General features: G+C 44.6%; 1 protein-coding gene across 1 annotated transcript in view; it reads left to right on the top strand.

The window, feature by feature from the left end:
- The window catches only part of LOC140387707 (serine/threonine-protein kinase 33-like), a 144941-nt gene that overhangs the window by 86528 nt on the left and 37387 nt on the right, over positions 1-21026 (top strand). The window contains exons 3-4 of the mRNA XM_072470881.1: positions 994-1107; positions 2991-3095. Of these exons, the coding sequence (XP_072326982.1) occupies positions 994-1107; positions 2991-3095 (219 nt within the window). The remainder of the gene's footprint in view (positions 1-993; positions 1108-2990; positions 3096-21026) is intronic.

Below are 21026 nucleotides of genomic sequence, written 5' to 3'. Positions count from 1 at the left end.
CACACAAGTTGTTTTGTGATGGCAACATAGGCTAAATAAAATATTGTTACTGTGTATAGACAACATGAATCCAAGGTTTTGATGTGGTACCTACTGTATGAACTATGCTAGTATCCATAAAGATGGTCAGTTCTGTTACAGAATATTCTTCCTGTCAGATGGTGATATGAAAAGCAAGGATAAAAAGAAAGTCAGTCTAATGTTGTTACTGACAAACGTACTCATCTCAAAATCTCCATATTTATCCAGCTAAACAATTCATGCAACAGCTTCTTTGGGCCATGACAACACTTTCACCTCCTCGGCCATTACCCTGCCTTTTGAGTGCCATCTACGCTTAGCTTTGCTCACTTCTCATCTTCGTAGAATCTTCCGTTGATCTTCTGCCACTTTCTACTGTTGGATGTCGTGACCACTCAACCAGATGTCCTCTCAGGATTGCGTGCTTCCTTGTGAAGAGGGGAGGGGAGTATGTGCACCAGTATGCCACTCTCTCTTTGCCCACTATCCCTCATAGAATTTCAGCACTGTGGGAGTTGTGTGTTTTTCTGATCAACCATACAGGGCCAAGAGTCACTTGATACTCACATTGAAGAAGAGAAAATTCACCACAGGATTTCTTTGATGGACGCCCATTCCTGGGGATGAGTCTCACCCATCATGAGCCCAAGCTGGGACTTCATGCATACAAACTCCATAATATTTTGGTCATAAAGTACATGCTTTCCCCAGCAGAGACGCACACAGCAGAGAATCATGTAATTAAATCCTGCCTTGTCTCCTAAACTTTGCCTATCAGAATTGCAAAACAAAACAATATGTTTAAGAAAATATATATATATTATATATATATTTCTATATGTTTGTTTGGGTCATAATTGATATTTAAGTTACATTGGACTTTCATTGCTATGGTGCTGTTTGGGTTTTTTTTAAAGCATAGTTGCATTGCCGAATGCTAAGTTACAATGACATTTTCAATTATTTTTTTAGCTATACTACCAGATTGGACGAGAGCTGGGGAAAGGTAGCTTTGGTGTTGTGGTTCATGCTACACACATCTCCACAGACAGAACATGGGCCATCAAGAAACTGAACAAGGAAAAGGTAATATGCTTTCTAAAGGAACCTGGCTTATTCACATGTTTCACAGCTCATTAAACTGTGCCGCCCTGGTTCGGTCAGGTTGCCTACGGTATAGAGGAATGGTTGAGGATGTGGCCTGGAGGTTGATGTTAAATGAAAGTCTTCCTCCTCGGAATGATCTAAAGAGAAGTCCAAAGAGAATTTAGGTTGCTATGAATGTACTAGCCTGTTGCTCTTGGCTCCTGTATTGCAAGTTGTCACAGAAGAAAAACAGCAATCATTCATATCTGGGCCATGGCTTGTTGAAGGCATGCGAATAAGGGAAACCACAGCATGTGCTGTCAATTGTTCTGCTGGAGCAATGGGCATAGGGCAGGTGTTTGTTAGACCCAGTGGTTGGAAGAGGGACATGGGGAAGAATTGGAAGAAAGATGTCTGTGGACACTCCCTCAGTATTTCACTGGAGCGTCATTTCAGGGATGGGCCTATAAATGCTGGCTTTGCTAACATGGCTGACAGCCCAAATTCTGAGCGGCGTATTCAGATCTCTGTAGTGGAATATTTAATTTCTGTATGGTGAGCATGTGGGATGGATTAGTGAGTGAGTTAGATAACACAGAAGAGAATTCAACGAATATTTGAGCATATAGGTGATTAAGAGGTATTTGTTTTTGGGATGTGCCCCTAGCTGGCCTTTTCCTGTATGTTCCTACATAGGAATGCAACTTGATTTTGTTGAAATTGTTCAAGGTATTTAAGCAATTGTTTATTTTGCTGTCACCACTGCCAAACTGTCATGCCCCACAATCACCATTGCCACCTTCAGTCCGAGCACATTATGGGGCAACAAAAAAGCCTATACATTTACTGGCTATTTAACATTTCACTGTGTCTCAGAAAACATTTCAAGTATTTCAGGGGAGATCATCGGAATCCTTGCCTGTCAGCACAGTGTTCTGTAAAATCACAGGTGCAGCCCTTATGATTCCGTGTGATCCAGTCGCCCTCTGACACCTCATCCAAGTGCCCATTATTGAAGTGTCAACCTGAATGCTGGGTGTCAGTGAGTTACGGATATGCAGTGACGTAGTGGTACTGTCACAGCCACTAGTAATCCAGAGACCCAGAGTAAAGCTCTCGGGGCCCAGGTTCAAATACTGCCACTGCAGATGGTGACATTTGAATTCAATAAAAATGGAATTAAAAGTGAAATGGTGACCATGAAAGCATTGTGATCATTGTAAAAACCCATCTGGTTCATGGATGTCCTTTAGGGAGGGAAATCTGCCTTCCTTACCTGGTCTGGCCTACAGGTGACTCCAGTCCCACAGCAAGATGGTTGACTCTTAACTTCCCCCTCAACGGCAATTAGGGATGGGCCCATGTCCCATGAATGATCAAAAAAAAGTCAAGCAGTCAAAGATCTGTGTTGTGACGTACATTTTAAGGGATAGCAGCGCAGCATCACTCAAAGGGAAACGTGTCATGTGATCCAGTCTTCGTTTCACTTTTGTTTTGAGCCAAGCACACAAAACTTTGATGTCTTCAAGATTTCTACCAGTGTATAACTGTTATCATGTGCGTAGTCTTAATAAATGGACCCACATGTTTACCAAATCCCTTATGAGTGATTGGTGCCTTATGTTCTGTATAGCAAACAAGCCAAAGGTATTATATCATTATAATAACAGTATGATCTGCACACCCAACAGCAATACATGGTACTTCCAGCAGGGGTTAATGTTACACCGAGGGATCCGAAAACCAACGGCAGTGCACCTAGCATCATCGCCTGATTAATTCAAACCAGAAAAGAAAAATGCCTTTCTCAAGTATTGTATTTAAACTGCTTGCTGTGCTATCTGTTCTGGAGGTTGACTGAGACTCCTGACTTCTTGTTTCAGGCTGGAAGCCAAGCTGTTAAAATGCTGGAGAGGGAGATTGCCATCTTGAAGATGGTGAACCATGAACATATCATTAAGCTGGAGGAAGTTTATGAGACTACAAAGGTACTGGGTTTCCAGCTAAGAAATTAGGAAAGCAAACTTTGAGCATTGTATGCTGCCTTTCAGCACATTGTAGCAATGGTTTTGGTTCGATTGGCACCAATCTATTGTGATAACTTGTTTTTCATAAATCTGGGAGAAACCATCAGAAATATTTGCAGGTCAACAATTAAGAGCACATTATTAAAAGGAGGAAAGGACTTACATTTCATATTGCCCCTCATTAGGTCTCTCAGGACAGCAAATTACATTGTTTTAGGATCATTGGTACAGGAGGGCTTCCAGCTCCTTGAGCCTAGTCCACCATTCAGTTAGATCATTACTGATCTGTTCTTTAGCTCCATCACCCACCTTGATTCTATAACCTTTTACATACGGCCAAACGAAAATCAATCAATCTCAGCTTCAAAACTTTCAACCTCAACAGCTTTTTGTGGAAGAGAATCAGAGCAAGGTTATGGTGCTGAAAGGGGCCATTCAGCCCATCAGGTGTGCACTGGCCAAAGAGAGGGAAAAAAGGAAACCAGCCGCTCGTTTTAATCCTTTTTCCAGCAGCTGATCCATAACCTTGCAGCTTCTCGCACTTCAGTTGCAAACCCCGGTACCTTTTGAAAAATGAGTTGAACATTTCAGCCTCAACCATCAACTTAGGCAGTTAATTCCAGACAGTTTTTCCTCAGTGCATGTGCAGTGCATAGAAAGTGCATGTAAGAAAGGCAAGGTCACAGTGATCATGGGGGACTTCAATATGCAGGTGGACTGGGTAAATAATGCTGCCAGTGGACCCAAGGAAAGGGAATTCATTGAATGTTTACAGGAGGGCTTTTTGGAACAGCTTGTGATGGAGCCCACGAGGGAACAGGCCATTCTGGACTTAGTGTTATGTAATGAGCCAGACTTGATTAAAGATCTTAAAGTAAGGGAGCACTTAGGAGGCAGTGATCATAATATGATCGAATTCAATCTCCAATTTGAAAGAAAGAAAGTAGAATCAGATGTAAAGGTGTTACAGTTAAATAAAGGTAACTACAGGGGCATGAGGGAGGAACTGACGAAAATCGACTGGGAGCAGAGCCTAGTGGGAAAGACAGTAGAACAGCAATGGCAGGAGTTTCTGGGAGTAATTGAGGACACAGTACAGAGGTTCATCCCAAAGAAAAGAAAGGTTATCAGAGGGGGGATTAGGCAGCCATGGCTGACAAAGGAAGTTAGGGAATGCATCAAAGCAAAAGAGAAAGCCTATAATGTGGCAAAGAGTAGTGGGAAGTCAGAAGATTGGGAAGACTACAAAAACAAACAGAGGTTAACAAAGAGAGAAATAAGGAAAAAGAGGATCAAATATGAAGGTAGGCTAGCCAGTAACATTAGGAATGATAGTAAAAGTTTCTTTAAATACATTAAAAACAAACGGGAGGCAAAAGTTGACATTGAGCCGCTCCAAAATGACGCTGGTAATTTTGTGATGGGAGACAAGGAAATAGCTGAGGAACTGAATAAGTACTTTGCATCAGTCTTCACAGTAGAAGACATGAGTAATATCCCAACAATTCCGGAGAGTCAGGGGGCAGAGTTGAATATGGTAGCCATCACAAAGGAGAAAGTGCTAGAGAAACTAAGAGGTCTAAAAATTGATAAATCTCCAGGCACAGATGGGCTACATCCTAGAGTTCTAAAAGAGATAGCTGAAGAAATAGTGGAGGCGTTAGTTATGATCTTTCAAAAGTCACTGGAGTCAGGGAAAGTCCCAGAGGATTGGAAAATCGCTGTTGTAACCCCCCTGTTCAAGAAGGGAACAAGGAAAAAGATGGAAAATTATAGGCCAATTAGCCTAACCTCGGTTGTTGGCAAGATTCTAGAATCCATTGTTAAGGATGGGATTTCTAAATTCTTGGAAGTGCAGGGTTGGATTAGGACAAGTCAGCATGGATTTAGTAAGGGGAGGTCATGCCTGACAAACCTGTTAGAGTTCTTTGAAGAGATAAAAAATAGGTTAGACCAAGGAGAGCCAATGGATGTTATCTATCTTGACTTCCAAAAGGCCTTTGATAAGGTGCCTCACGGGAGACTGCTGAGTAAAATAAGGGCGCATGGTATTCGAGGCAAGGTACTAACATGGATTGACGGTCAGGCAGAAAGTTGGGATAAAAGGTTCTTTTTCGGAATGGCAACCGGTGACGAGTGGTGTCCCGCAGGGTTCAGTGTTGGGGCCACAGCTGTTCTCTTTATATATTAACGATCTAGATGACAGGACTGGGGGCATTCTGGCTAAGTTTGCCGATGATACAAAGATAGGTGGAGGGGCAGGTAGTATTGAGGAGGTGGGGAGGCTGCAGAAAGATTTAGACAGTTTAGGAGAGTGGTCCAAGAAATGGCTGATGAAATTCAACGTGGGCAAGTGCGAGGTCTTGCACTTTGGAAAAAAGAATAGAGGCATGGACTATTTTCTAAACGGTGACAAAATTCATAATGCTGAAGTGCAAAGGGACTTGGGAGTCCTAGTCCAGGATTCTCTAAAGGTAAACTTGCAGGTTGAGTCCGTAATTAAGAAAGCAAATGCAATGTTGTCATTCATCTCAAGAGGCTTGGAATATAAAAGCAGGGATGTACTTCTGAAGCTTTATAAAGCATTAGTTAGGCCCCATTTAGAATACTGTGAGCAATTTTGGGCCCCACACCTCAGGAAGGACATACTGGCACTGGAGCGGGTCCAGCAGAGATTCACACGGATGATCCCAGGAATGGTAGGCCTAACATACGATGAACGTCTGAGGATCCTGGGATTATATTCATTGGAGTTTAGGAGGTTGAGGGGAGATCTAATAGAAACTTACAAGATAATGAATGGCTTAGATAGGGTGGATGTAGGGAAGTTGTTTCCATTAGCAGGGGAGACTAGGACCCGGGGGCACAGCCTTCGAATAAAAGGGAGTCACTTTAGAACAGAGATGAGGAGAAATTTCTTCAGCCAGAGAGTGGTGGGACCGTGGAATTCATTGCCACAGAGGGCGGTGGAGGCCGGGACGTTGAGCGTCTTTAAGACAGAAGTTGATAAATTCTTGATTTCTCGAGGAATTAAGGGCTATGGAGAGAGAGCGGGTAAATGGAGTTTAAATCAGCCATGATTGAATAGTGGAGTGGACTCGATGGGCCGAATGGCCTTACTTCCGCTCCTATGTCTTATGGTCATGTCCCCTCTAATCCTTCTACCATCATCTTAAATCTATGGCTAATGTTAAGTGACGCCTCAGACAGGGGAAACAAGTCTTTCCTGTATACCCTATCCAGGCCCGTCATAATTTTTTGCACCTCAATAAAGTCACCCCTTAGCCTCCACTATTCTAAGGAAAACAACCCTGGAGCCCATGTTATGGAAATTACCTTTCTATTGTGTTTGTATTTCTAAATTTAAAACCAAGTTATTTATTTCACTTCAGTGTTCTCTCTTTTTCTTCCCTCCTGCTCTGATGCACATTACTGTTAATGGGCTCTGGTTCCCCTAGTAGCCCTCGGGCACCTCTTCAAAGGGGGCACTCTGATGGGCAAACTTTAACTTTCAATGATGCAGAATGGACAATGTTAGGCTGGCCGCTCATTATGCAACTCACCTGACTTTCCTTTCTACTGTGGATGATGGTTGATTAAATATCTTGCCACTTTTACAAGATCAAGATTGCTCCCTCTGTGTGGGATCTGTAGGCTGTCTGCCCTTGGAAAACACAGCATTCAAGACTGATACCTGTCTCACACAAAGTACACACACCCTCATTTAAGGCAGAGACTGTGCTGAGCCACGTATGGCTACGTAAGGCTGTTGTATATATGTTCTACTGTTGTATTAGTATTGATATCTCCACTGTTGTATATGCTTATGGTTATTGCTGTTCTGTTATTGGTTGTCGCTGTTGGAATGTTATTATTGGTGCTGCTGTTGGCTCCGCCTGTGGCTCCGCCCAGCTGTGGAGGTATAAAGCCTGTTGACCTGGGTCAGCCCTGCAGTGTGGGAGGAGCTACAGGTCGGCACATATTTAGCTTATTAAAGCATTGGTTCACTGCTTCTCAGCGTTTCGTCTGAATTGATGTCTATCAGAGACAATAATGGGAGTGGGAATTGAAGCCATCTAAGATGGCCACCTGCAAAGGACCATGGGAATTATGGCCAACCCAGGACTCAGACAGATACAGAGCCGATGTGTATCTGAAACTCAGGTAACCCCGATCGAAACCCCCGCTCATTTGCATTTCAATGGCCCATTTCCCCAGGACTATAGAACTCCAATCAAGCAACCGGTACAGCCACAGACTGATCGGTGCCACTCCCTGTACTCAGAAAGCCCAACTGCCAAGGTCAATGACCACTAAGGACCCACCCAGCCCCTTTATTGGCCGAAATCGAAGACAGTGATCAGAGCCCTGTCGAGCTATTGGGTCCAAGGTTAAAGACCGCGCCAAAGAGCGCGAAATCCCAGAGGGATAAAAGAGAGCATAGCCATGTGTTCTGTCTCTTTTGGATCTGGCCTGTGCCAACCCAATCGTACCAGAAACAGCCAGCCAAGTTCAAGACCAACGATCGCTACCTGACGGATGAGCACAGCAGAGACAGAGCCACTTTCTTCGAACCAGCCAAGTGAAATCCAGATAAAGGCCTTATCCATTTACACAGTGCCAGTCACCCTGAAGTTAAGTATAGGTTATTGTAGCTGATAGGTGTAGTTTAACTCTTAGTAGATATTGTGTTTGCATGTCGAGGTAACTCTTGGGTATGTAAATAAACCATCTTTTGATCTAACTAACTGGCTATGTGGTCATTTGATCGATATAAGGGAAGGCTTGTGGTTCACCAACATTATTAATAGAGAAACATTATTGGCGACCTCTGACGGGACTCGATTAGAAGTGACTTTGTCACTCTGAGAGAACCCACAAACTTTGAATCCAATTGCAAGAAAGAGAAAGAACCACAAGTGCAAGTCCCATATCGACCAAATAACCAAATTTCGGAAGTGTGTACTAACCCGCATGTGTACCTAACAGGAAGAATAAGGTAATCTCGTTAGAATTGTGTACAACTATGGAGGGACTGTGAGCTGGAAAATAGCTTGAGCCACACACGCTGTTCAAATCACTGCCTTATTCCCCTGTCCCAAATTAAAAGTAGAGAAAGAGATGAGAAATAATGGCCACTAAAGCAATGGAAAGATTGATGAATCCACAGGAACCCGAGGTCGCAGCGACCAACAGAGCAGAGCAATGCCCCATATGGGAGGAAGAGTTAAGGAAATACTTAAAGGGGAAAGGATGGTCCCTTTGGTCGAATTTTTGCGCTAAAGATGAGTCAGGTCCAGGAAAGATAGGACAAACTTGGTGGGAGAACCTAAGCGAGGTCCACAAGAAAAATGTAGGGAAAGTCAGAAAGCCGATGGCAATAGTGTCCTGTTTGGCACACTTGCGAGGCACAGAGGAGGTCGTGAAGACGCTCCGTAGGCAGTTAATTGAGAAGGAAGAAAAGAACGAGGGAAACAGTAACGAAAGCGAGAAGATAATTGAGCAACTCTGGGCACAGTTAGAAGCTAAGGATAAGTAAAATGCACACATCAATCTTGTCTAGTTCACCTTAGTAGCTTCCAGACCCAATACTATAAAGCCTACCAAGATACACAGCGTGCAGTCCTGGTAAGAGAAGAAACAGAACAACAGGTCGCCCAGCTAACTAGCAAATGCGCAGATTTAAAAGCAGCTTTGAGAGCGCTCCACAACTCCACTAAGGAACAGAGGCAGAGTACCGTTGACCATGCTAAATGCCGACAGAAGATAGAAAAGTTACAGTCGCTACTCTCAGCACAGAATGGCTTCAGGTACACTTTCGGGCAGGATTTAGATGAGGAAGATGCTCCCGATTGGTAAGAGTTAAATGAAAGCGCCCAAAGATACGTAGAGGATACAGGAAATCAAAAGCGAGCCCCCCACGCCCCAAAAAGAAAAGCACCGACTGCACAGGCAGCGCACACCCCCACTCACAATTCGACCCCCATGAATCCGGTTACCACACAAGGCATCAGATCAGGATGAGCCCGATATCGTTTACACCACCCCGCTATCTATAACCCAATTAAGAGAAGCTTGCATGAAAATTAATCCATTCCAGCCCACCGCAAACGTGCACAGCTTCTTTGAGGAGGTACGCCAACAAAAAGTTATGTACGGCCTAGACGAGAGAGAGGAAATAAAGCTAATAGTTATGAGCCTTAGCCAATCCGTCAGATCAGCTTTGCCAGAACCCCAAAATGTAGCAGGAGGAACCCTACAGGAAATGAAAACAGCCATATTAGATGCCATCGGGTATAACAAAGGAGATCCAGTCGAGGGTTTAAATCACTGCAGGCAAAAGAAGGGAGAGCATCTGACCGCATTTGCTGGTCGTCTATGGATTCATTTCATGGCAGTCTATGGACAATTGAACTGCGCACACATAAATGAGGAGGACACCACTAAATGGTCCCGCACCTTAGTCTCGCATGCCGCAGGTCAAAAGGCTTGTGTAAACTACGACCCCGCAAACCACACACACAATGAGGTTTGGGTATTGAAACAACTTTCTAGAGCGTGGGAACAAACCCTACACCGACAGACAGATCAGGACGAGATAGAAGCAAATGCCCCCAGTTAGGATTAGCCAGGACCCAGCATGGATAAATGAGGGTAGACACAAGGGACAGCACCCCAGAACACAGGCACCATGAGGTTGTTACAATTGTGGCCACATGGGACATTACGCCCGCGATTGCCGACAAAACCCCCCCGAACCAGCAATGATACCAACAACCAAACTCCCCACCTAGGAACAATGTTAGGCCCATGCTAATGTTAGCGCCCGTTCAGATGACTTAGCCTTTAACTCCACAGATTGACGGTGTTCGGACTCCCCAACTTGGGTCTGTGACACATGCTGGGGCAAATCAGGCAGACCAGTAGTTACAGACATAGTCCGGGGACATACAGTCGATTTCCTTTGGGACACAGGAGGATCCCACACCACTTTGAACTCCTCCACCATGTTTCAACAGGAGAAATGGCCCACCACAGACACCATCACCCTGAGTGGATTCACCGGCCACATACAGCAAGGATATATCACAGCTCCCATACCCATTCAGATAGGAAATGTTAGCACCAGACACCCCCTCGTTTTAGTTGACTTACCCCAAACCGCAGAGTACATTTTAGGCACTGATTTTATGAGCTCCCATAACCTTTCGTTTGACCCAGTAAACAAATGTGTATGGCAAATGGCCAAAACAGCTTGGGCTCCTGCTACGCTAACAGTAGGAGATTATGAAAACAGGATTTGCTCAGTAGGGAACTATTGGTTTAATCCACAAACAATTAGTGCAGATCAGACGATTGGAGAGTTCCTCATGAAACACAAAGCTTCGTTCGCACAACACAAACACGACTGTGGGAAGATCCCAGGTACAGTAAAGATTTCAGGTCCCGATCCAAAGCCGCAAAAGCAATATGCTTTCCGACAGCAGGCCGAGGGTGAGATTTTGAAGGTTATTAACAGTCTGTTAGACCAAGGAGTTATTCGACCCATAGTGTCCACAAATAATGCCCCAATTTGGCTCGTAAAAAAGCCCGATGGTTCATGGCGACTAACGATCGACTACCGAGAACTTAATAAGGTAACCCCTTTAGCAGCCCCCACTGTTGCCACGAGTCCCGAGACAATGCTCAACAGGGAGTACAGGCAAAATACTTCACAGTACTGGACATCAGCAATGGCTTTTGGTCCATCCCGTTAGACAAGGCCTGCCAGTATAAGTTTGTGTTTACGTTTCAAGGGCAGCAGTACACGTGGACATGCCTCCAACAATGATTCCACAACTCCCCCTCCATTTTCCACCGACAATTGGCCAACGGACTTTCTAAGCTTTCCCGACCTGAATGTCTCATACAATACGCAGACGATCTGCTCTTGCAAATGGACACAAAAGAGGAACACATAGAGCTCTTATCGGAATTACTAGGCCTACTGCAATCCACCGGATGTAAGGGTAACCTCAAAAAGGCTCAGATTTTAAAGGAAAGGTTCTTTATTTAGGCACCATCATCACCCACGGGAAGAGAGAAATTGAGCAAAAACGAATCGAATCCATCGTCAAATTGCCCCTGCCCCAAAATGTCACTGCACTCCGGTCATTCCTAGTTTGGTAGGATATTGCAGAAATCATATAGATGGTTTTGCCACCAAAGCAGCCCCACTCTCAGAGCTCCATAAAAGAACGCCCATGGGAATGGCTTCCGCAGCACACAGACGCCATTAATGATTTAAAATGTGCCCTAGGCACTGGAACTTTATAAGATCCAGACCCAGACTTGCCCTATGCCATCGAAGTAGCAACCACCGACCGAACCCTATCAGCAGTACTTCTGCAAGAACGACATGATAATTTAGGACCCGTAGCCTATGCCTCAAGAGTATTAGACCCCGTAGAGCAAGGATTCTCAGCCTGCAAACGGCTCTTGCTGGCAGTCTTTCGGGCAGTACAGTACTTTGCATACATCACAGGCCTCGACCCAGTAGCGATCTTGACCGAGCACCCCCCCACGCAACTATTACTAGACGGTAGATTAAAGGACGGTTCAGTCAGCCAAATCAGAGCAGCTCGCTGGACACTACTGTTACAAGGCAGGGACAGTACGGTAAAACGCACCAAGACCCACACATTTCTGGCCGATAATCTCCAATATGCAGGGACCCCACATGAGTGCCAGATCATAGCAGCCCAACACCACACAGGACCCTTTATCCCAAAGTCACTACACCCATAAGCAGGCAGTAAGACACAGATTTCCCAGGCCACAGGGAACGCTTAAAAAATTTATGTAGACGGTTCCTCCACAATCGAAAATGGAGTTAGAATTACTCATTGTGCAATTTACGTGGAAGACGCGCAGGGACGCCCACTAGAAGAGATTTCTTTAAAATTGCCCGGCCACCTAGGTTCACAAGCAGCAGAACTCACAGCCGTAGCTTATGTAATTCAGCACCCCAACTCTTTTCCAACCCCACAGACATACACTCGGACAGCCTGTGTATGTGGAACAGCTTAACAGAATTCCTGTCCCTGTGGGAATCTCAAGGTTTTGTTTCAGCCGATGGAAAACCCCAACCCTCTGCCCCGTTGTTAAAGCACATTCTCAGGACAGCCTCAGACCGCACATACGGTATTATTAAAGTAAGAAGCCATCATCGCTCCTCCCCACCCGGTAATGTAAAGGCAGATGCCTTAGCCAAAGCAGTATCACGCCATGGTCACTTCTGGCAGCCACCCGAAAGCAAACCGATACACTCAGTCCAGGTTTCCCAGACCAATATTGAGGATCTATCTCAATCCCAAAAAGCAGACGACACCCTCAAACAGGTTGTAGACGGCAACTTCCTGGCTCCCTATGATAAATGGAAGGACGCACTGACGTACAGTACGGCATAGTTTTAAAAAACGGAATTTATGTGGCCCTCACCCAGGACAGAAACCAGCTCATTTACCAATTTCATGACGGACACGGACACCAGGAGAAAGACAATACCATTGCCCATTTAAGACCTTTGTGTTGGTGGCCCGATTTAAAAAGTGATGTAACCCATTATGTAGAGAATTGCCTTATCTGTGCTCTTGCAGACTAGTCAGGCACGACGATTCGGAATATCCGACGGCCCTTGCGGCCAAGGCACAGAAACGGCAGACACGAGTCTGGCAACCGGGAGATGGTGATGATTCAGATACTGACTCTTGTTTCGGTAATGCTTTTACAACACTGTTTGGTACAGAACCCTGAGGTGTCCAGATGATGAGAAAGAGACACCGCCTAAGTACTAAGGTGTCCAAGTTCTGATGGAGCTTGCCCGCCTTTTTCCTTTTTTCTACTACATGGTTTTAACTCATGTCGCCCGACACAAAATTACTCTTCTGATTCGAGATTACGATACCCAATGTCAGCTAAAGGCACAAATTTGTCGAGAAACAGATCACTGTTCTCCCAGTCTTTATGCCAAGTTTCCACACGATTACAAACTCTTACCGTCCACCCAGGTAGGGAGTTATGCTCAGTTATGCTCGGGTAGTGGAGTAACGGCACTAACCCCCGCTCTACCCGGGGATTCCACCCATTCTTATCCCGCAGCGGCCCACATGCACCTCATGTTCCCTTCACTTCATATGCTCTGGAATGCTTCTCTACACTCTGCACTGTCGTTGGCAGGCCTTAGTTTCAGCTTCTCTGCTCTCCCTTCGGTTGTGGTATAAAGAATGCATTTTGCCACGTTCCGTATGCTCACCCCTTCTTTCCTTTACCTTCTGTGACCCCCTGGTCGCTACCCATCTGCTATTTAGACATATGACACAATTGGTTGCTATACACGCTGCTACATGTGAATTACCTCTGAACCCTGGGACGAAACTCCATAAAACTGGCCGCCCTAAAATTCGGCTGGTTAAGATAAGCCTCAACCACCACTGGTTGCAAGTTTTAAAAAAAGATGGTCGACGAAATTGTCCGCCCACTCCCCGCATCGACCACAAGCTGCGAGAGTCTCTGTACTTTAAAAATTTGCAATTCTTGTCTCTCAAAATGGTATTTCAAAAAAAAAAAAAGAGGGAGTCACACATGGTGACAATCATAACGGGTAATTGGAGTAAGGAGAGAGAAACTAATAAAACAAGATATTAACTGAAGATAATAACAGATACTCTGCTTGCACCCCCAGGATCACCCGGAAATCAGAAAACACAGGATGAAGCAAGGACTGCTGACATGCGTTTGGATCATCGCTGGACTTCTGCAACTGCGCGCGCAACGGACTGTTTTAACAAACCCCACACCAGCCCCAAACACTACCACAAAACAGGCCACCACCAGCCCGGACACTACACCACACAAAGACAGACATCGAAACCCCCACTTGGTGCGAAAACATTGCCAAATGGAACCCCCTTTCATACATAGTAGAGACCCTTCTAGTAATTGCAGTAATTTGAGGTGTCATTCAGACACTCTGACTCCATGAATGGCAAGCAAAAGCCTCCTGCTCCCCGATATATACAGTCTGATCCCCCTTCTTTGGAATTCAACAAAATTAAACTCATGTACCAATCGCTGCTAAGAATAAACCATGTACCTCTTTAACTTTATTAGGATTAAGTAGAAATGTGATGCTGCTGTTGTAGATTTTGTACTGTATATAAGTTCTTTGATATTCACCAGCAGCATGAGAGTAGCTTAGACAGTGCTTGTTAGACTAAGGAGTTATCCTAAGAGTAGAGTAGAACCTTGCCTTGACCAAGGGTGACCGGGTCCCCAGGGATGAACAGGGATCAATAGTGTGATCCACCACGCTTCGCGTTCAGTATCAAGAAGACGGGATGAAGCTATCTAAGATGGCCACCTGCAAAGGACCATTGGAATTATGGCCAACCCAGGACTCAGACACATACAGAGCCTATGTGTATCTGAAACAGGTAACCAGGCCTGATCGAAAACCCCGCTCGTTTGCAGTTCAATGGCCCATTTTCCCAGGACAATAGAACTCCAATCAAGCAACCGGTACAGCCACAGACTGATCGGCGCCACTCCCTTTACTCAGAAAGCCCAACTGCGAAGGTCAATGACCGCTAAGGACCCCCCCCCCCCCCAGGTCATCAAGGCAGCCGACCCTTTATTGGCCAAAATCGAAGACAGTGATCAGAGCCCTGTCGAACTATTGGGTCCAAGGTTAAGGACCGCCCCAAAGAGCACAAAATCCCAGAGGGATAAAAGAGAGCATAGCCATGTGTTCTGTCTCCTTTGGATCCAGCCTGTGCCAACTCAATCGTAACAGGAACAGCCAGCCAAGTTATGGACCAACGATTGCTACGACGGATGAGCCCAGCAGAGACAGAGCCACTTTCTTCGAACCAGCCAAGTGAAATCCAGATAAAGGCCTTATCCATTTGCACAGTGCTGGTCGCCCTGAAGTTAAGGATAGGTTATTGTAGCTGATAGGTGTAGTTTAAACTCGTAGTAGATATTGTGTTTGCATGTCGAGGTAACTCTTGGGTATGTAAATAAACCATCTTTTGAACTAACTAACTGGCTGTATGGTCATTTGATCGATATAAGGGAAGGCTTGTTCACCAACATTATTAATAGAGCAACAGAATCCTTTGCTTTCTTCTTGAAGAACATGACATTTGGGACCGGTTATTGGGCTGAATGTTTAGGCCCCAATGGGGGACAGACACGAAGATGGGTGGGTGGGTACATAATGTACAAGTGCCGGCCTGCATGCTGGTTTGTGGGCTCCATTCCCAAACGTGCGAATGGCGAGTGCAGGGTGGGGAGTGGGGTGGTGCGCAGGGGTGGTAGTATGGACAGGACTAACTGCTCACAAGCAGTGGGTAGCCAAGTCAGCTTACCGTAAATCCAGGTGTATAAGTGGAGCTGGCATGTAAGACAACACTATTTCCTGCCCTCCCAAAATGTTTTATTTTTGCATATACTTGACGTAGTCAGCCCTTTTTCAGTCATGACATGCCATACTGTCATTATTTTCAGCCTCAAATTTTCACCCCACAAGTACATGTTTCACTCACTGGTCACCATATAACCATGTGTAAAGAGTATTAAGAAAGCGATACAAATGGTGTTGCAATATAGCACAGGAGTATAAAACATACCCACAATGACATTTCAAAATGGTGATCACCCACACTGGCCATTCCGTTTTCTACTTGCTGTACAAATCAACTCCTTGTAGAGATTTTTCAAAACTTCAAAAGCTGACTTATACACAGACATCTGCAGCATTAGGCCCTATAATTGGTGGCTGACTGGAATTTTTCAGTTGGCCTCCAGGTCTCTGGAGTTTTGGGATAACAGGCCTGTTGCCTGGAGGTGGCCTCCCAGTAGAAGACCAAAGGCTTGATGCTCCTGCCAGGCTTAGTGGTCCACTCTGTCTGCCTGGCTTCAGCTGTAACCTCTGGCCAGCCAGTGGAAAGTTTCCCCTACCCCCAACAAATGATGCTCCAGATATTGAAGACATCTTTTTGTTAAAGTTAAAAATTTTGAGGGGGTGTTGGACTGCGCGCTCTACCACTTACCCTCAAAAGCATTTTCTTGCTTCTTCCAAGCTGGAGGATGACTAGGATTGGTCAATTTATCCACCAATTTCAAGATCCGACTCACTGTCCTTAATTAGATGGTGGGCCCATCATTGGCCATTAATTGGCCAATTCAGGGAAAATCACAAAAAAGTGACAGGCTTTTTCTAAAATCACACAAATAAAATTCCCTCTCCCCCACCACCCCACTCTACCTCACCCCAAAAGTGAAATCCAGTTTGTTGTACAAATTTGTAATTATGTTTGACACTGCATCCCAGTGTCTCAATTCTATCCTTCTTTGGAGAAATCCAGTTTATTTACTTAACACATCTCAATGTTACATAAGAATCAATTAAATGATAGATCTCGAGGGAGAATTTTAGACGTATGTGGTTGCTTTGCACTAAATGATGAAAATATCACTTATTTATGGGTTTTGGTGCTGAGAATATAGATGGCTGGTTTTAAACAGCACTCAAACCCTGTTACTTACCAATCAGTTGATTTGTCCAACTGTGGAGTGTGCAGGCACGGACGGGAAGTGCTGCCCGTAGCATTGTAATGTCAATAGATGCACCCCTTCTTTTTCAAGGCTCCCCATGGGGATTCGAATTGAGGCCTCAGCCATTCACTCTACTTACTGACTATTGTGATGAGATAGAAAGCCATATATTCAGTTTTGCTGATGACACAAAGATAAGACCGCATTGCAGAGTGTAGTTGGAAGCTTAAAATTACAAAGAAATATTGATAGATTAAGTGAATGGGCAACATTGGTAAATGGATTTCAATTTGGGCAAATGTGAAGACATCAACTTTGGATCTAAAAAAAAAATCAGAATATTTTCTAAATGTTGAAAAAGTTATAATCAGTGATAGTCTAATGTGCTTTAATGTTCCATGAAGGTAGATTAAATAAAATTTAATGAACAGGTATAAAGAATAATCAAGGCTAATGGAATGCTAGCTGGGATTTATATCAAGATGATAAGAACACAAGAAAGTAATAGCCATGCTACTGGCATACAAAGACCTGGTTAGACCCCATGTGGAGAACGGCATTTATCTCTGCTCACCATACCTCAGGAAGTATATAATGGCCCAGGAAGCGTTGATTTAATAAAATGATACTTAGACATCAAGGGTCAAATAATGAGGTGAGATTGCACGAATTAGGATTGCATTCTCTGGAATTTAGAAGGTTAAGGGGTGATTTGTTCAAGAGTTTAAGGGAACAGACGGAGAAACTATTTCCACTGGTTGGGGAATCTAGGACGAGGCAGCATAATCTAAAGGTTGGAGCCAGACCTTTCAGGATTGAAGACACTTCTACCTGTATTGCTGGTAGATGTTGAATAGTCTCTTTCCGCAATTGTTGATTTGATTCTGAGTCAATTGTCAATTTTAAATCTTCAATTGATAGATTTCTGTTAAGCAAAGCCCTTAAGGAATATGAGGCAAAGACAGGTATATGAAGCTAGGCCACAGATCGACCACGACCTCACTGAATGAACAGGTGTTATGTGACCTACTCCTCTTCCTGTGTACCTAGGGGAACATTTACCTTCCATGCTTCCAAGAATAATTTTAACCCTGCTTAAGATAGTAACTGGAGATTTTTTACCATTTCAAACAAAACTTCCTGCATCAATCCTCGATAAAATAAAAGTTCCAGTCTGGGAGATGAATGCAAGGGTTACTTAACTCCCAGTGAGAATAAATTGCAAAACTATCTAATGGGCAAGAAAACAAATCACTTCGTTTAAAATCTGAGCATTGTTCCAAAATGGAACCACTTACTCTAATGGGCTCAATGCAGGGCACTATTACAAAACATGATTAAACATTGACACAAACCCATCCATCTTCTTAAATAAGAGCACTGTATTTCCTGCAATCTGAGTAGCTTGTGGTTCAAAGTCACGTAGTCCTGCACTCTATTCTGGGCTGTCTTGTACCACCCTTTGAAAGATGAAATGCCTTCTCCCCCAGTCTTTCTCTGAATTTCCACAGTAGTCCTCTAATCATGTGGATATAAAGCAGTTCTATTTATCACTTGCTTGATTTCACTTCTTTAAAATCAATTGTTTCTCTAAGCTACTTTTTATTAAAACAAAAGCTGACATAATTCTCAGTGTTATTCGGGTAGAAGCCGAGGGCATCTGGTAGCTATCTTGTGTGATCACAGTTTTTACTGCAATTCCTGTAAGCTGTGACCTCCGAATATCTGAACCTACACTTTTGGAATTCTCTGCCCTTGTTTATACCACAATTTATAAAGAGAGAACTAAATCAGTCACAATAACGGTTAATTACTATGAGTGAAATATGAGTGTAACAGGAAGAATGGGACCAAAGATCAGCAGCTCGCAATCCATACCATTGTTCCATCAGTCGGAGCCATCCAGTGCTGCCGGAGTCTGTGGGATCAGTAAGAAGACAGCTCATCAGCATGAGACAGCTGACACCAGTCATCTTTCCAGTGAATCACTGGCAGCTGCCAGCCCATGGCAGCCAGAATCTCCAGCTACTGCCTTCGGAGGGGAAGGGAAGGGTTGACCATAATTTTGGAAGGTCTAATGCAGGTAGGGAATATACAGTGAATGGTAGAACCCTCAAGAGTATTGAAAGTCAGAGAGATCTAGGTGTACAGGTCCACAGGTCACTGAAAGGAGCAACACAGGTGGAGAAGGTAGTCAAGAAGGCATACGGCATGCTTGCCTTCATTGGCCAGGGCATTGAGTATAAAAATTGGCAAGTCATATTGCAGCTGTATAGAACCTTAGTTGGGCCACACTTGGAGTATAGTGTTCAATTCTGGTTGCCACACTACAAGAAGGATGTGGACGCTTTAGAGAAGGTGCAGAAGAGATTTACCAGGATGTTGTCTGGTATGGAGGGCATTAGCTTTGAGGAGAGGTTGAATAAACTCGGTTTGTTCTCACTGGAACAACGGAGGTTGAGGGGCAACCTGATAGAGGTCTACAATGTTATGAGGGGCATAGACAGAGTGGATAGTCAGAGGCGTTTTCCCTGGTGAGAGGGGTCAATTACTAGGGGGCATAGGTTTAAGGTGCGAAGGGCTAGGTTTAGAGGAGATGTACGAGGCAAGTTTTTTTACACAGAGGGTAGTGGGTGCCTGGAACTCGCTGCCGGAGGAGGTGGTGGAAGCAGGGACGATAGTGACATTTAAGGGACATCTTGACAAATACATGAATAGGATGGCAACAGAGGGATACGGACTCCAGAAGTGCAGAAGATTTTAGTTTAGACGGGCAGCATGGTTGGCACAGGCTTGGAGGGATGAAGGGCCTGTTCCTGTGCTGTACTTTTCTTTGTTCTTTGTTCTTATGACCACCTCGACCCTCTCTCTTGGTCTCGGATGCGTGCTTGGAGCCTTGTTTTGATACTAAAATGGGACGCGCGCTCGTTTTAGTTGCCCACCTGCATTGTTTAAAAAAAAAGCCTTCAACCAATTTAGCAGCAGCCCCAACTTATATGGCAATTAGACATTGGGCTCCACACTCCTATAATGATCACATTTGCTCCTGTTTTAGGCCCAGGAATTGGCTACAACAAAGTTAAGTTTAAATCACAGAGCTTTATAAACCCAACTGCTGCAATCACCTGCAGATGAAATGAAAGAGTCCTGAATAGAAGGTGCAAGGACGTGGCTGGAGCACGCATAGACAAAGTTGTGCCAGACCTGTCCCATTTAGCCTTCCTTCCATGTCATTTAAATTCATCAACAGAGAATCAAGTGGGCATCACCTGACAGTTCTCCCCTCAAGTTCCACGTCCAAGCTCAAACAAGGAAGAATTATGGTCTTTCATGTGATTTTATCAATTGGGGATGATTTGGACACAGAATCCTGTAACATGCCGAGAAGCACCCCACTGTCTAACACCCATCCGGGTATATCGGAGCCTTAGCGGGGGAACTCCCCGACGAGGCCGCATTTTCTGTACTGAGAAGCTCTGCCCGCTGGAACTCCCCAGTGCAGCGAGAGAAAAATGGCATCCTGATCTCTTGAGTCCATGATGTAACTCCCAACCCCCCCCTGCAGCCCCAACTCATTATAAGGGGGTCCTTGGCCCCACTCCCTACACTGGGCATGCACCTGGGAAACCCCCATGAGTGCTGTTCTGTCAGGTCGCCGTTTGTGGAGACTATCACTGAACAGCGCTCGCCCGAGGTCTCCAAGGCAAGGGGGTTAGATCCCATGCTATGGTTAGATCTTGGGAATGCATATTAGAGTGAGACTAGGTGTCTCACTCTAATATGCAGATTTGCATAAAAGTGATCCTGCCACAATGGGCAGGATTCACATTGCAACGTCTCATGAGATCACGTTAGATAGTGAGACCTGGTGAGCCAGATAGATCCCAGAAGTAGGATCTCCCAGCATCTAAGGGTCGCGTTGCGCCGTGCTAAATTTCAGGCGCAATGTGGCTGGTTTCACCCATTGTTAAAGAGAAGGCAGATGTTAATAGTGGAGTAAAGGTCAGACAGCGGAATGTGTTAATAGCAGAACAAGGGTCAGCATTTTCTGAAAACAAAACAGGAGAACAAGTTTTATAAGTGAATCTTGGGGGTGGGGGTGGAAGATATCAAAATGGAGGACAGAGCTCATGGTTTCAAGTTGTTGAACTGAATGTTTATAATATAATAATAATATAATAATCTTTATTGTCACAAGTAGGTTTTCATTAACACTGCAATGAAGTTACCGTGAAAAGCCCCTAGCGCCCCATTCTGGCACCTGTTCGGGTACACTGAGGGAGAATACAGAAT

This window comes from Scyliorhinus torazame, chromosome 13 (genome assembly GCF_047496885.1).
Source record: "Scyliorhinus torazame isolate Kashiwa2021f chromosome 13, sScyTor2.1, whole genome shotgun sequence".
Classification (NCBI taxonomy): Eukaryota; Metazoa; Chordata; class Chondrichthyes; order Carcharhiniformes; family Scyliorhinidae; genus Scyliorhinus; species Scyliorhinus torazame.
The sequence above is the reverse complement of the archived record's forward strand: the minus strand, read 5'-3'. Positions and strand labels throughout refer to the sequence as shown.